At 37.1% G+C, this 16,535-nt stretch overlaps 1 protein-coding gene across 2 annotated transcripts in view; it reads left to right on the forward strand.

Moving 5' to 3' along the window:
• Positions 1–14,766, forward strand: part of LOC139133402 (nucleolar protein 4-like) — a 79,996-nt gene extending 65,230 nt beyond the window's left edge. For both annotated transcript variants that reach the window (XM_070699969.1, XM_070699970.1), the window contains 8 exons: positions 1,725–1,833; positions 2,737–2,912; positions 3,491–3,661; positions 5,625–5,828; positions 7,038–7,172; positions 7,921–8,101; positions 9,183–11,645; positions 11,734–14,766. In XM_070699969.1, the coding sequence (XP_070556070.1) occupies positions 1,725–1,833; positions 2,737–2,912; positions 3,491–3,661; positions 5,625–5,828; positions 7,038–7,172; positions 7,921–8,101; positions 9,183–9,346 (1,140 nt within the window). In that variant the 3' untranslated portion in view covers positions 9,347–11,645; positions 11,734–14,766. The remainder of the gene's footprint in view (positions 1–1,724; positions 1,834–2,736; positions 2,913–3,490; positions 3,662–5,624; positions 5,829–7,037; positions 7,173–7,920; positions 8,102–9,182; positions 11,646–11,733) is intronic.
• The last annotated feature ends 1,769 nt before the right edge of the window (positions 14,767–16,535 follow it).

Here is a 16,535-nt window from a genome sequence, read left to right on the forward strand (position 1 = left end):
GCATACAAACATATTGCTGTAAGAGATCAAATTATGCCTAATTCATGGCAAATATAACTGATGCCCTCTGTTAATCTTTGTTGATATCTCTGAAAATAGTCACTTTTTTAAAAATATTTTTTTATCGAAGTTTGGATGCTTTGCGTTTAGGTATTTGGTATTTTAGATTTCGAGTCCGGCGTACAATATCCCGTGCCAGCTTATGTCCCAATCGCAAGCTGCTGCCACCGTGACCGCCAGGGGCATACACTGCAGCAGTTACGTTTGATTTCGTGGGGTCCTTATAGTTACAAGGGTCGCCGTCACAAGTGTGTCACAAATGCGAGTATCGCTCCTCCCAAACCGCAAAAATCTTAATCCTGGCAAATACATATACTAAATGAGAAATTTCAAATTTTGTTGTTGTGTCATCTTCGATGATGCGTTGTAACTCGCTGTTTTTGCTGTTGCCCCCCAACAATGGCAAACGGGATACAAACTATCTTCTAGGGGAGATTGGATTGGGGAGTCTTGGAGATTAATGGGAGTACATTTAACACTCAAAAATTAAAAGAACCTATTCGGATATAAAAAAACCCAACTGAAATCTTTGAAAGGGTCGGAAAAGGGAACATCGCAAAAGGATCGCAATCGCACCAGTAGATGACGCATAAAAAGTCCGCGAACCACTTTGAGTGCCCCATCACACTGTTATCATGGCCCTAGTTCTGCTTTCATCATTAGCCACGGTTCATTGTTTTCCCACTTGCAGTGCATAGCAGCCGCGCTCGCGATTTTTAGTGTCAGCGATATCCCTTGCATAGGGATGGACCATCATTTGTTTGGGGGTTTAGCGAGAACAATGCCACGCATTTAGTTTTTTTTTCGCTTTTCAGGATGTGATATATTTGCGGAGATGACAGAACACTGCACGGATACATTTATCCCACAATGAAGCACTTTTAGTGTTTCAAATCATGGGAATATTTATTCTTTTAAAAAGTCCCCTCTACAAATTTATTCAGAGTTTTCCCCCTCCGCCCCATGACGGTCGGTCCCTTATCGCGCCTGCGGGTTTTATCTTGTCGATTTTGTGAATCCCATTTGTTTAGACTGTACTCATGATATCAATTATGTATTTGTTGTACGCCTACATGCGTCTTTCAATCAAGCCTGATATGACTTTGCTTCCCTGCTGCCCATGTGGGCCGAAATTACTGAATTTAAAAGAATTGTGTATTCGTTCAGCTCTGTAAAAATTGCATCTCTGTTAAATATTTTTGTAAAAATATTGAATCTATAAATTGCAAAGGGTAAAAAATTTGACGGAATACTTTCACGATATTTCATTGCTCTACTACAAGTAGTACAACAGAACAACGCTTTTAATAGTCTGCGAATGAAATTACTCTGTACCTGTCGGCGACTAGCCCATGCGGTTGACGCATTGCAAACCGTCCGCTTTTCGACAGGAATCGTAAATTACTCGTGCCTTGCCCGCAACGCAACAAATAAACCCGTGAAGTCCTAAAAAAGCGTCACGATGCACCGAGGCATTGCAGCATCGCGAAGCACACCGGATGGTCAGTCTGAGCACGTCGACAATTTTACCGTCCGACAACAGAAATATCACGGGCGTACGGCGTATCTGATCCTGATTCCTATCGCGTTGTTCAAAGTACTTTTTTGTCATCTGCTCACACGTTAGAATTTTCATAACTATATTTTTATGTTTTCATCACCAGGATAACGAATCTCTGACCAGTGGCGACACAGAAGTTAGCGAGCCTAGTGTGAATTCAAGCGGCGATCTCACCGCCGACAGTCCGCAACCGATGGAATTCAAAAATGGAGGTTAGATGACGATGCTTTTCAAATTTTGTGTACTCTCCTGGAGCCATGTGTCCACATTTTTGTTGCATTTTCTGCTGCTTGATAATATATGCGATTTTTTTGTATGTATTTCAGACTGAACCTCACCTAGTCGTGACGTAAGGGATATATTGCATTTCGTGTTCAAATATATTTTGAAACGTATTTTCCAAACAGCTGAGCAGCCCCCCCCCCCCCGCCCCTTCAAGTCGCCTTCTCTCCTCCAATGACCGCTCACTGTTGCTCTTTAAACGCACAGGCTTGTGTTGGTTGCATGTACATATATCGGCTAGGTTGGCGACCCATCAGTATGTCGGCTGGGTTCGCGACCCCTCGGTATATCGGCTAGGTTGGCGACCCCTCGGTCAATACCTTATCCGTCTAATAATGTCAAAATAGCTGCAACATTATCACTTGTAAAATTTACGGCAGACTGTATTAAAAGTCAATTACACACGATTGCGGCAAAGAGCCACCAAGTAAAAGATCTATGACCGAATATAAAACAAGCTGCATAGCATCGAAACTTTGACTTAGTCGATGCGTTTGTCACTGTTTATAGCAACCTTTCTGTAGATATTTTTAAAATTTTCAAAACAGCACTTTCTTTTTTTCTGCTGCCAGTGTAGACATCACGAAACAAATAAGTTAATAATTTTGTAGCATGTTTACTTTGACATAGATCGGCATTTTTTCCTCAACATGTCGGCGCTGTTTTTCATTGTCTTCAAGCTGGGTTGCTGCCATTTATGTTGAAACTGTAAATCAAAACCTCTCTTCGGGCCATGGCTGCCGACAAAATCCTCAAAAAGAACCCGCCATAAACATCAACTTCTCATTAACCTAATATTCAACAAACCGCACGCCGACTTTTCACCCCCACAGATGACATCACGGTAAACGGAAGTCGGTCATCATCGCCGAATAAAACGAAAGAAACGTTATCAGGGGCACTCGCAATGGACATGTCAACTACATCGAACGGGGATAATTTCGACAGGTCACACACTTTGACCTTACGGAGTTCCGGGTCAGAGGTCAAAGCAGAAATAAATTATGAGGTGAGTTAATCCTTTTCAGCAAATAAAATTCATAGCAATAGGAAAAGTAGGTAAAAAATCATCGTATGATAGACATTTTTAAAAATTCTCCTCCATTTTAACGAAACATCATACAATTATCCTAGTGTATTCATCAAAAGACTGAATTTAAGAAGAAATTGGAAATCGTTCTTATTCTGGCAAAGTAGCAATTTCCGTTTTCACCGTTTTGAATAAATTATTTTCTCTGGGGTCAAAAGTGAACACAACCTGAAAAAGAAGTAAACTGGTGTCAGTGACAAAGAGTAACGATTTCCTCAGCAAGTCGCTGCTCGATTTACTTGCCGACCTTTAACCTTTTGTAACCTAGACAACAACACCGAGATAACATATTCAAAATGGGGGAAAAACTAAAACAGCAAAATAAACATTGTAAAGATACAGAAATAACCAAGAAATTGCCATGGTAGGTATGTGTGACTTCCCTATTAATATCATTCTTAATTTTTTTTTCCAGTCTAAGGTGCATAAATCACTTTTTTGTGTCATTTTTAATATTAATGCACAAATACTTATCAGATTTAATAATTTCTCGCTAGGCATCAACAAATGGGCATCTCAGCTACATCGGAGCAGTGCGGCAGACAGAAACCCCCGAAGACTTGACAGTCGGGCGAGATGATGACGACGATGGCGATGATGATGACAGTGACAAACTTGTCGACACACCGCCGCATGGGGTAGATCCAGAAAGACTGAAAGCTTTTAATGTAAGTGTAGGCAAAATATAACTTACATTCAAAATTCTAGATGGAATTTTATCAATTGGAGTTTTACTGTACAGTCCTCCTAAGTTTATATAATTTTTATCTCAAAAATAGATTATTATCAGTTTCCATATGCTGTCCTGTTAAAGGGACCTAAGCTGTAACCTACGGCAAGTTTTTCAGTATTCTGCTTCTGTATATCAAGTACCATGTCTGACCCTAATCTGTTTGTCATGCTGAAATTTCGAGTTTTCTTTTTGTCAACACGGCTTGTATGTATGTAGTGATCATTGTTTATTGTTTACAAATGAATTCTAGTCTGCACTTGAATACAAGTTTCAACAATAGTAATGTAGATTACACTCATATGGGTTGTGTTGATATGCTAAATACTTATCAATAAATTACAGTTTTGGGATTCAATGCAGAAAGTGTGCGTAGGGAAACCACAAAACAAAATTCTGAAAAAATAGCCAAAAGATACAGCTTATGGAGCTTTAAAAGAAACATGTAGAGATTGGAAATATGTGACAAGACAGCAACATTTTCCTCTGCATTTATTTCGCGAAAGATGTGTGTTTGTGGATGCATAGGGGAAGGACTCGTATTCACCTAGTGTTTCATTATAATTGATTGGGTAGTTTTGTTACACAGTTCCTGTTCATGTTGTCATTTCATCTTTCATAAATTAATGAAACTCTTATAACAGTAACATTATGCGACATGATGACAGTTATCTCACGTCGTTAGGTTTTCCCTTCAAAACTTGTATTTACAAATCACAGTACAGAATATTGATAAATGGACAGTTTCAAACCTATTGCCACGACAACATCCTCATAGTATTTAAAGTTCTACATTTATTCGTCCTACGGCCCCAAAGATGGGCCTCAACTCGACCCCTGGGGCATAACGCGATTGATAAATTATAGTTAATAGTAAACATTTGTGATGATAATTTTCTTTCGGTTTGGTTTTTAAATGTGAAATTTTTGTTGCAATCAGCTGTTTGTCACTGCCTTGGAAGTTCTCTCTAGTTGCCACAAAGGCTAAATTCATGAAGTTTGTGGAAATGAAAAAAATATTTTGGCATGTCTGCCTGTTGAAGTCTTCCCTAAGTCACACAGGAAATACAGTTCACTGACTGGAAACAGAATAATTAACAGCTAGTCATGGAACAAACGAGAAATCAGCTTTGTTCAGAATAAGTTAAAGACCCTGCAAGATCCAGCATTTCAACATTTAGTCATACCTAGAGACAATGTGGTGTATTTGAAAGCATCTTGTCGCAAATTCTATGTCAGAGCCAACTGTTCTTCATAGGTTTTGTTCACATTGTTAATTACAAGATTTTTCAGTCCTTCCGTTGATCACAAAATATCATTTCCTGTCTTTTTTGGAAGCTGGATGAAAACTTTGCTATAAATTTAGTCCTTCCCCTCTAGGACAACAGGATGTATCTGTCACTAATTTTAGCCAGATCTGCTTTCATGAAAACACCGCTGCCGAGTGTTTCCTCCATAGGTTTGGAATGAGTAAAGACAACAATAATCTTTGTCCGTCCATTAGGTTTCACTTCTTAGTCTGTGTGAAAAGCTGTACAGTCGGTGTTTTATTGATTATATGAAACAATGCCTGCTCAAAGGCATGAATGGCATTCTGTCTGGCCATCACTGATTTGACACATTTTCACTAACCTTGATATCATTCTCATCTTTTGGCATTTTTGTAATCATACTTTATTCCTATCTATTATCACTGTTCAACATGTTATTTTGACCTTGAAACTGTGTGTATGCCGGTCTTGTACCAAAACGTCTGTTCAACAAAAGAAACTGGTGAATTAACGTAGGCATTTCCTTCACAATATTTTGCATACATAATTTGGTAATTTACATAAATTATCAACCTTCACCTTTGACCTCATTCTTTTGTTCCCCTTTCTTATTCCTTTCTCCTATTGCAGATGTTTGTTCGTCTTTTTGTTGATGAAAACCTTGATCGAATGGTACCGATTTCCAAGCAACCGAAAGACAAGATTCAAGCCATAATTGATGCCTGTTACAGGCAGTTTCCAGAGTTACACGAGAGAGCACGCAAGAGAATCCGTACCTACCTGAAGTCGTGTAGGCGAATGAAGCGAAACAGGGATGCAAATGGTCTTGACGTGGTACGTAGGTCACGCTTTAAGGCATCTTCTGGTAAACAATGTGGCCATGATTTTTAATTGCCTGTGCAGTGTTTTAGAACATTGCTTTCCACTAGTTGAAGGTTACAATACCTTAAAGGGACAATGGCTGTAAATTGTGATGATATTTTCATTATATTTGTCCCATGAAACAAATACATTTTTCTTTTCTCCTCCCTAAAGTATGTTGAAATACAGTGTTCACTTTGCACATGATGCACTGAGTGGAATTTGCAAAGTTTTTGTCGACCAATGAATTATAGTCTGGTCTGGAATTCAATCATTAACAATAACATGAGACATACCGTAATACCGTACAGACTGTATGGACAAGTTGAACGCCAGGTATTTTGATGTGATTTTGACGGTAAAAAAAGAAACTCTTTTCATACACTGACCAAAAATAGTACAAAATACATCAAATTATGGCTGGTATGTTAATTTTTATCAGTCCAAATATTTCCTAAAACTATCTATACCTTTATAAATGCTGCCCCAAAATGCATATTGTCATCCCAAATTTTACCATTTTTTAGCTCACATTTGGTGTACCAATGTGAGGTTATCGTATAAGCTGAATCAGTCATTTGCATCTGATTTGCATGTCTGTATGTCTGTATATTTGTGGGTATGTGCGGATGTATGTCCGTCACACACAAAGGCTCCCATACCGCCAAAGCTACCATCTTAGTATTTGGTGTACAGGTAGATGCAGGGGTTGAGATGTGAATTTGTTCAAATGAACACATCAGTGTCAAAAATGTGCAAATGAGGTAAGAAAAAGTGAAATCCTGCAAATGTGCAGGAGGCATGGCAGTGAGAAACAGGCAAACTCCACTGATCTTGACTCATATCCTGTCATTGTTTATGAACTGTTACATATTAACAGACCAGCTGCAACCATAGACAGTAGATGGGGGAAGACCGTTTATACTAAACTAAGAGGTGCTTGTTTCTGCTATGAATGTTGCTAAAGTTGACCTCCAGTACCTAAAGTTAGACCTTAATTACTTTTGTCATTCTTGTTTTTCTGGTTGTACTGTGCAGAAATCATTGCCATAACATCAACGTAGAATTTTCCTCCACTGAACAACATTTATTGTTGATCATTGGTAACCCACACTGGTATATACCAATTCTGATCAAATTTGAGCGACGCCGTATAATTGCGGTATTTGTTTGTTTTTACAGAGACCAACACCACCTCATCTTACCTCAGCAGCTGCCGAAAGTATTCTCTCGGCAGCCTGTCAGAGCGAAAGTGAAAATGCAAAAAGAATGAGGCTAGAATTGGAGCAACAACAACAGCAACAACAAGTACAACAGGTGGGTATCTTTGTAAACAGTCTTGTAAACAACTTTGTAAATGGGTTTGTAAACACACAACCTACAAAACACACACATTCCAGGTTGAAAAAATTTGCAGAACAACTCCAAGCTAAATTAAAAATTTCTAATAAACTTGCACAGAGTAAAAAAGGTAGAAATATGAAGCTGTGCACTTCATTTACCTCATTGCTTGCAGAAATCTTGATTGATTTAAAACCTATGAGTTTTCTCACTGAAAATAAAGATGTTTGAGATATGTTTTATATCTGAACTGAGAAAAACTATCTGAAATCTTGATGCTAGATAATAAAGTACACCTAAACGGTTGAACACTTCAAGTATGGCAAAATCTACACATACAACAACATTATTTTTAAAATTAGACTTTTTAGTTAGTTTGATAATTTGTGTATTACAAAATGATTATTTGCTTGTTTTCATGACTTAATGTACAATAGACCAAAATACAGAAAGGAAACATTCAATCATACGATCAGACAGACGGAATTCATAAATTCTGAAATACTATTATTAGGCTCCATTCATGTATTGTTCTAAACTTAACAAAGTGGAAGCTTTGCTACTCTCCAATAGCCATCCCCCTTCAGGACAAATGGCCTGACCCCTTAAACAGACCTGACATGCCATTACGGCACAACGTTAAGTCACACTTAGTAATGGATCACTTACGCTCAATTATCAGACTGATAATCTGGTTTTTTCTCGTGTATTTTGTTGATGACAGGCGGAGATAGTCGCCACAACGCAGAACCATTACACTCATGATCTTCTGAGGCAAGACAGAAGACCAACAGAGTTCAAATTTGCAAACGGAGGGGTGTACGACACTTACACTGCCATGCCCCCTCCGTCAACTGCTCCACATCATGCAGGGATTATACAGCATGCACAAGCTTTAACAAATGGTAAGGCTGTCCCAACTAGTAATCTCACTCCTCCTACCTTTTTTCAAATGCACACAAGTACAACATCTTCAAATATTTCCATTGTTATTTTGATATGTTTTGAAAGAATACATTCATTTCTGTAACTGTAAACTAAATTATTCTATACAATTACAGCATTTCCATTAAAGTCACTCACTCATTGAAAATTTTCATATAACATACACGGTATATGGTAATAAAGGTCCCTTAGCCATGTTAAAGTGAGGGGGTCATCCTGTCTACAGCTGCGCACATGGAACCCACACAGTGGGTGTGTTGCTATGCACAACATATCCCAAAATCCTTTGTGCATAGCAAAAGGTTCAAGTTCTAAAATGGGGTCTGTACTGAAACTTTTGACTGCTGCTGAAGCAACTTCGTACCAACATCAGGGACGCAAGTGTATAAATGGCAAAGCTTCAAACCTGGTGAACTACAAATGTGCATCAAATGTTGAATTTGCTTCACATGTGCTCGGCATTCATCACCAATCTCTGGAAAGAGAAAAGGTTTATAAACAAGAAGTCGTGCAGCTGCAGACAGGATGACCCCCCCCCCCCCCCCCCCCCCTCCCTGTACTATATGGATTAGAAACACCATTGCACAGTTTTGGTGCGAGACATTTTTGCTGATTGATGATTGAGTATTTGAAATGTACTTGAGCCCCTATCTATCTAGGTGTGTCTAAAAATACATGTACTCTTAGATCACTGTAACATACTGTATCTGTGAAAGAAGCTTGTAGATGTATGTAGGAGTGTAATGGCTAGAAGTGCATCTTTTGTTTATTTTCATTTTGGTGCAGTAAGGTTTTAATAATAATACTGAAATAATAATAATAATGATGAACCTTAAGAGTTGACAGTCTGTCTTTCAAGACATCTTTATTTCACTCTCTATTGTTTGAAGAGCATAAAATTCACAGATATGGTTTGATGAAGAGAGGAGAGAGAATTTCTCTTGTATAAACAGTTACCATTGATGTGACAATGAACTTAGACCATCTTGGACAAAACAAAAACCTCTTTCTAATGTGTATTGTTTGTTTTTTTCATCGCAGGTCCAACCGACTTAAGTATGAAAAAGAATACAACTTCCAAACCGCAGCTCAACGCGTCCGAAGTCCAAACCATCAAGCAACTCATTGCTGGTTACAGAGAGTCAGCTGCGTTTCTCCTCAGGTCGGCTGACGAGCTCGAACAGCTGCTCCTCCAAAGCAACTGACCTTGCCATCCCCCTTTAGTCTGACTGGGCACAATGGAACGATCCAGCAACCAGTGCGTGTGTGTGTGAGACTATTCTAAAATATTTTTTTTGTTTTAGAATTGGGGAAGGAGCAAACCCGTCCTGAGGGACTCAATAATTAATGCATGCATAATAAATGCAACAACAAAATTTGAATTTCAAGTTTCTTCACAAATTGAGTTGAGTCTGTGGGTTTTGCCCTATAACCTAATTTTGGTTTAATTGCCTCGTTGTTTTTATATGAAACGCTGTCTAATTTATGAGAAAACGGGGGTCAAGAAAGGCGCAAAGAGTTCACTTAATTTTTTTCTATACCAAAGAACTGTCTGTCATATATTTTGTGTTAAAGTTACGTGGTGTATATTACAGATAAATTCCCTGTTTTCAGACTAAAATGACCCCTAACAGTGCAAAACAGACACTGTGATTTGAAAAAAGATAATAAGGTGCTCATATTGACACACTTATTCGTATTTCTCGTAGTGTACGATTCTATTGCACTGGCACAGGTATCTTGATTTAAAAATGTGGGAGAAAACGGGTTTACAATTTGTAGGATATACTCTATGCTAGAATTTAGAGCATAGTTTAGAAAAGCTTCTCTGAAGCAGCTCAACAAACATTCAGTGACTTCAAGAAAGTTATTTATTCCGAAGTCCAACGGGGTGTATTCCTTGTTCAATTTTAAGATTATGCACCAAAGTCAGGGCATCTTCAGTACTATTACAATTACTGGAGTACTGAGGGGAAATGCATGCAAACAAACAAACAAACAAATTCTGATAACCTGTGGGTCATTTTAGGTTGACAACCTCACATAAAAGTCACAGATAGTATATAAATAATTTCAAACCGTGATTTCCAGTTTGTAACACACTCAGCACACACGGTTTTATTGAACAGACAAAGGTGATAAAATTGACTGCTCCATGGCTTTTCGAGAACAACTACTGTAAGAGGAATTACATTTTGTTTTTTGAATTATCCTCCAATTGTTTATCAAGGTTAAGGGTGGTATGGCAGCAGTGTTGTTTGGCAGCAGTGTTGTTTCAACGGCGTTGAAAAAACTCTAAACTTTACAAGATCAATTAATTTATGGATGGAATCCTTTCCCATGGCTATATCATGAAAGAAAAAAAGCATGATTTGTAAATTTATCATTGCTTCCTTGGGGAATTGTGTGACAGAGAAAGTTATTGTTTTGACACATAGCCACATGGAAAATATTTGGAGTCACGTTTCAGTTGAAGCTATCCTGGCAGTCAATTGTTTTCATCTGCAGGTCAATATTTGATCTGCTACACAAGCAAATGATACTGTTTACCAACTCTGAGTCAGTAAATTTATTGTTGACCTGTTCGCCAGCTCTGAGTCAATAAAAGTTTATTGTCTCCCTCGAGAATACTGTACAAGTATCAACCACATTGGAAAACCTCATGTCTCTTTTTGGCAAAAAAATAGTCAGAAAAATGAGAGTATCATCAGCAAAATGGAGTGAAAACTAAAACAAAAAATGCTGTAAGACAACACTAGATGTAATATGGCGGTAAACTTCTAGGCATTTAGCACGGGAGAGAATTAGGAAAGCTGTCTGTCTACGATAGAAAAAACTTCACATTTGTTTCATGTGTTCAAATCTTTATACCACACTCACTTGTGTACACATTTTTTTGTGCAATATATTTATTTATTTGTATATTTTTTCTAGCATGATGTGCAATAGATTTTCTTCGACTGGTTTGTAAATTCAGTAAAAATTTAACATATATTTGTGTGTTTTTTGGCTTGCAAGCTAACGCTCTCCGGAGAGAGTCACGTACTTCTTGTTGTGTTAGTTAATACTCACTGTGTAATATTTTTAATGACGTAGTTAGATTTGAAAGAGATATTATTTTTCAGACTTACTGCTAGCGAAAGAAATTTCAAGCAAATGAAACCCAGCAGGTGAAAAGGGGAAATTTTTTTCATTTGCTTTGGGGAGATTGTAATGTATAATTTACTTACACTCGCACAAAACACAACTTTATTCAGCCGCTCTGTAACAACTCTTTGTCGATTTTGAAATGATCTTATCGTGAACTGAGTCAAACTCTGAGGTCCCATAATTGCAGTAGTTCAAAGAAAGTCACCCGATTTTTGCACAAAAAAGTGTTTTTTCAAGACTTGATTAGGTGGGTATGCAGACGATTTTGTACAATTCATGACCAATAGGCGATAATTTTCCTATCGCAACAGGCAAATTAGATGAATAATTTCTACTGTACTGTACTGACGGACTGCTTAACCCTTTCACCCCAGTTCCCTGTATACAGGTCCAACTTTACCATAGAAAACAATGGATTTGAGACAAACCATGGTGGTGAAAGGCTTAAAGGAACTTTGTGGCAGAAACAGTCAACAGATCCAATGTAGCGCCAGTAGCTGTAGCTTATTTGACGATTTTTTTTTCAAAATTTTTGTTTTGGATGTCAACAATCCAGTTCTTGTTCTACTCCCCATAGCATGTTGAAACACCCACTGTATAGTATGTCAACACGGCGTGCATATGCGTAAAATGCATATTTCTTGTTTACATTTGAATTCTAGTCTTGACCAGAATTCACTTGTCAAGAATAGCGATGCAGTCTACACATGTACAGGCTGAGTTGACAAGCTGAATACTGTGTATCCCAACACGCTTAGGGAGTAGAACAAGAAACCCTAATTGACATACACATCAAATATAGTGAAAAAATATCACCAACAGTTGCAGCTAGTGGCCATTTTAGGCATCTTATGTTTTAGTCAGAGAATTGTGAAACAAAACAAAGAAATTTAAAAATACCAGCATGTTAGTCTAAGTTTTATATCACGATTCAGTTTGATGAAAGTTGATTTTCACATATGCCTACCTAACCTTGTAATAATGATATTAGCTAAGTTAGGCATCAGTGGTTTCTTTCAAGCAAAGTTAGGCATAACAAGGTGAAATCTGGTGTACTAAACTTATATGAAGTATAGAAAACCAGTGCCACACTACCTGTGCATAGGATGTGCACTGTAAAGGGATTTACTTTACCGTGTTTCTATGTAAAACCCTGTTTTAGATGATTATCACCTATTCTATGCTATATGCCATTTTTGGCGCCATCTGTGTAAAAGATGTGGTAACACAACCACTGTGTGAGAGTGGCTGTTCACTGAGTCAACTTACAATCTCCAGTCAAAAAAAAATTAACGAGAAACTCTGCAATTTCATAAAATTGTTACAATTGAGACAACTGAGATTTGCTTGAAGCTGAAAACCTCAACAAGAAAATTGGTATGTGAAGGCATGCCAAATTCAAGATGCACATGTAAGATACTGACATCATTTCAAAAAGCCACTTGCTAATTGGCTGGTGCATGTATTCATGCATCCCACTGACCAATCAGCAACATTTTTACTAAAACATTCAGGTCAACCGTTCTCATCTCTTGTAAGTAATTAAAATTTTCAGGTCTTCGCATTACCAATCGGAATTTGGATTTTTTTTTGGCTTTCATGCGAAAAGAACGCTGCACTGCCTTCCATGGAATTCAAAACAGGACATTCTCAGTAAGGTACACTGTATAATCTTTAGAGATTAACAACTAGATCTCCTGTAGGGATAATAATTCTCAATTTTTAAATGCAAATTAGAATATCCTAAGACCCTTTCACAGAATAAGATGTAATGTAGAATATGCTAATCACTACACAGCATGTACCGCCATGAATGGTAGCAAGCAAGGACATCTGCCCGTTTACAATTTTGAAACTGAATAATTTGAGAATTACTGCTGTAAGATGAAAACAGTTACATTTTAGAATCCTGCCATCGTGAGGAAATTTTTGATCATTCAACATAATCACCCCTATTCCCAGTACACAGGTCCACATTTACTATTCACAACAATTGGTTTGGGCTAATCCATTGGTGATAAAAGGGTTAAACTCAGCCTAGATATTGAAGTTATGTTATCAAGGTTTAATTATTTGTCCATAAAGCAAGTTTATTTTTCAAAGCGGAGTCATCAAGACTGGCAAATGTTTACTCTCTGTTCACAATACAAGTCTGACCGTAACACCTTTTTACTTTCAGAAAAAGTAAACTGTTTTAATAATAGCAAAACTTTCAAGAAATTACAAATCAATCGTTGGACCAAATCAATGACACCACACAACAGAAAAAAATATTGATCACTTGAAATTTTACATTTTGAAGGTTTGAAGAAAATGGACCAGAAAAAGTGCTCTATAATAAGGAAAGGTTCAAAGGTCAAATTGAGTATAAGCAGTTGGATGCAAATGGAAAATTTCACCTCACAGCATTTCAGAACTGATTTCCTTTCATAACAAGATTCCGCATAATTTAGTGGTCGTATGATTTTGGAAAATGTTTCGTAAGTTTATTTCTTGTCACTGCCATGACATGCACTGCCATTCTTGTAAATGAAAAAAAAAGCTGCCACCTTGGTCAGGTAGCTGAGAAGTGTAGAAAAAATTGTGTTTTTTCAGACTTAACGGAAGCAGACTACTCTTCTGTGGCAATGTCTTTTGCACACTTTTTACCGTGATCACCCCCAATTTTCTGTACACAGGTCCGTATTCACTATTGATAGCAATGGATTTGGGACAAACCATTGTGGTGAGAGGGTTAAACCCTGGTGTGACTCATCTTGGCACAGAGTATACCGTGCTTAATCAAAGCTTGTCCAAACATTGGATGTTTATCCCTGCTCGCCCACTGTAATCGCAGTATTTTTCCTTTCAGTAATGGTGGACATGCGTTTTATCCCACAATGTACACGTATCCAATCCCGGCCCACATTTCCAAAGGTCCATACTTGTACTGGGTGTATAGCCCCAACTTTGACCCACTTGCTAAGGGTTTTAACAAACAATGACACCCATTTCCACCCACGATACCTTGAATCCCAGCCTGGTGTAACCCTAAGACACATGCACTTAATAGTATTTATACCCTTTTTTTCAAAGTCCACACAAGGTGCTGAGCCCACTTAAACCCACACAGGGCCCCATTAGTCAAATTGCACAATACATCACATAGCCATTTCAAAAAACTTGCAAAAAAAACTTAGACATACAAAAAAAAAGTTTTTTTGTAGAAATTTGGAATAAAATAAACCATGCATGGATGGATTGATTTCTATGGATATTAAAAGATGCAAATTTTTTTATTTAAGTGTTCTTATAGAGTTTAATATTAATATATCATAACCGACTGTATTTGAAAAGTATTCAAAGTTGACAATATTGTACTATGTTCCTGATCTTCTATCTGTACAACTTGTGTATTTATTTGTACTTTCCGCAAAACACAACGAACTCAGAAATAAATGAATAAATAAATAAATGTTTGAATTCTCTTCAGAAACGTATTGTTTTGTTTGTGTATGTGTTCAAGCCCCATTAGCTGCTGTTTTCAGTGTTCTTGTTCTGTGATGCGTTTCTTATCCTACTGGCCCAAAATGATGTTGAAATGCTTAGACCCTGCAATTTTTCAACACAGCCTCTGTGTCCAATGTCCAATAATCATTTTTGGCAGATAAATTTTATTCCTGGCCAGAATTCATTTGTCAACACTAACAACGCATAGATTAAAAAGTGTGTTGTGTTTGCAAGGCTAAAGAATACTTAGTACATTGATATATTTTCCGTGAGAAGGAAAATGAAATGTGCTCATTTTCTGGAACAAAAATAACACTAATATTATCAAAAGATATAACTATGGTCCATAAATGGTAGGGTGTACCTCGGGAACAAACATTTGATAAAGCTTCACAGGTCATATCTTGGCTCATTTTAAAAGTATTGTGGATGGCGTCAATGAAGTTTTCAGTCTTGTTTTGGTGAAAATCAAAACTTTGCTTTTCCCCTAAAGCGTTAACATAGGGATAGCCTCCATTTTGGATTTCAAATATCAGTAAATTTTAGGTAATTTCCTTTCTCTGGAGCTAAAATTTACACAGTGACGCCTTACTTCAATACTTGATTTTCAAAGAGAGCAGTTTACAGTTTGCTTGAGGAAAATTTGAGCTGAAATTTTAAGCTTTCAGTAACGAGGCACACAGTTCATTTCATGTCACTCCGTGCTTTTAGTGGCTTTAACTGGGTATGAGTTTTCCAAAAGAGGAAATCTACCGCCAGCTATTTGTGTTATTTTTGGCAAATTCTAGTATTGCATGGAAATGGTGCAATGCTACGCTGTTCCTCTGCCAAATAGTGTCCCATCCAGCATCACAGAACCATTTTTCTGCAAATGGTGACACTGAACGTAAATAGCAGTTCGATTTTGGCTCTCTACATTGTCTGTAAGGGTGTTCTTAACCCTAATGACTGCCATACAATGAGGGTAGAGACTCTGGAATGTTGTTTGGACAAAATTCAGGAAGGGATTGATCAAAATAACTGAATGTAAATAGCAGTATTATGTACTCTAAAAGACTACAAATCAAAGTAAGGGCAACTAACATAATGCTTGAGTATCCTGTAAGATGTCTCAATGACAGAGGAAAAGTAGGTCAGAAATTTTTTATTCATTTTTTTTTTCTATTATTTTTATTTACCATTTATTTATTTTTATTTATGTATTATTTATTTTATTAATTATTTATTTTCATTATTTATTTTTTAATTTATTCATTCATTAATTTCTGTATTGCCTTAAGTTATTGTTTCTCTATTTATTTATATATTAGTTTGTATATTGGTTTATCAGTAAAGTTTATAAATTTACCTCATTCTGTCATTCAGAATTTATAAAATCCATTCATGCAAAGTCTGCAGAAGAGTCATACTTCCAGTAATACAGAAACAATCAACTATTCTATTTTGCCAAATTATGCACCATGGAAAAAATTCTTCCACTCAAGTAAATTTAGCGAATTTAACTCATGGTGGTTACGTTTGTCAGATTTCATGTCAGATATTATTGCTTTGTCTTCTGCATTTCCATCGCAATAAAATCCAGACGGATTGAAAAACTATCAGTCCTCATAAATTTGCAACCTACAGCTGTGCTTGCCACTTTATCTAAGCTTTCAAACAAGTTCAGATCAAAACCTCTGAAGAAGAACACATTTCTTGGTGAAATTCTTCAAAAACTGAAATAGACAACAAATGCTGTATTGAAAAATAATGCTG

Source organism: Ptychodera flava, chromosome 5, assembly GCF_041260155.1.
Source record: "Ptychodera flava strain L36383 chromosome 5, AS_Pfla_20210202, whole genome shotgun sequence".
Taxonomy (NCBI): domain Eukaryota; kingdom Metazoa; phylum Hemichordata; class Enteropneusta; family Ptychoderidae; genus Ptychodera; species Ptychodera flava.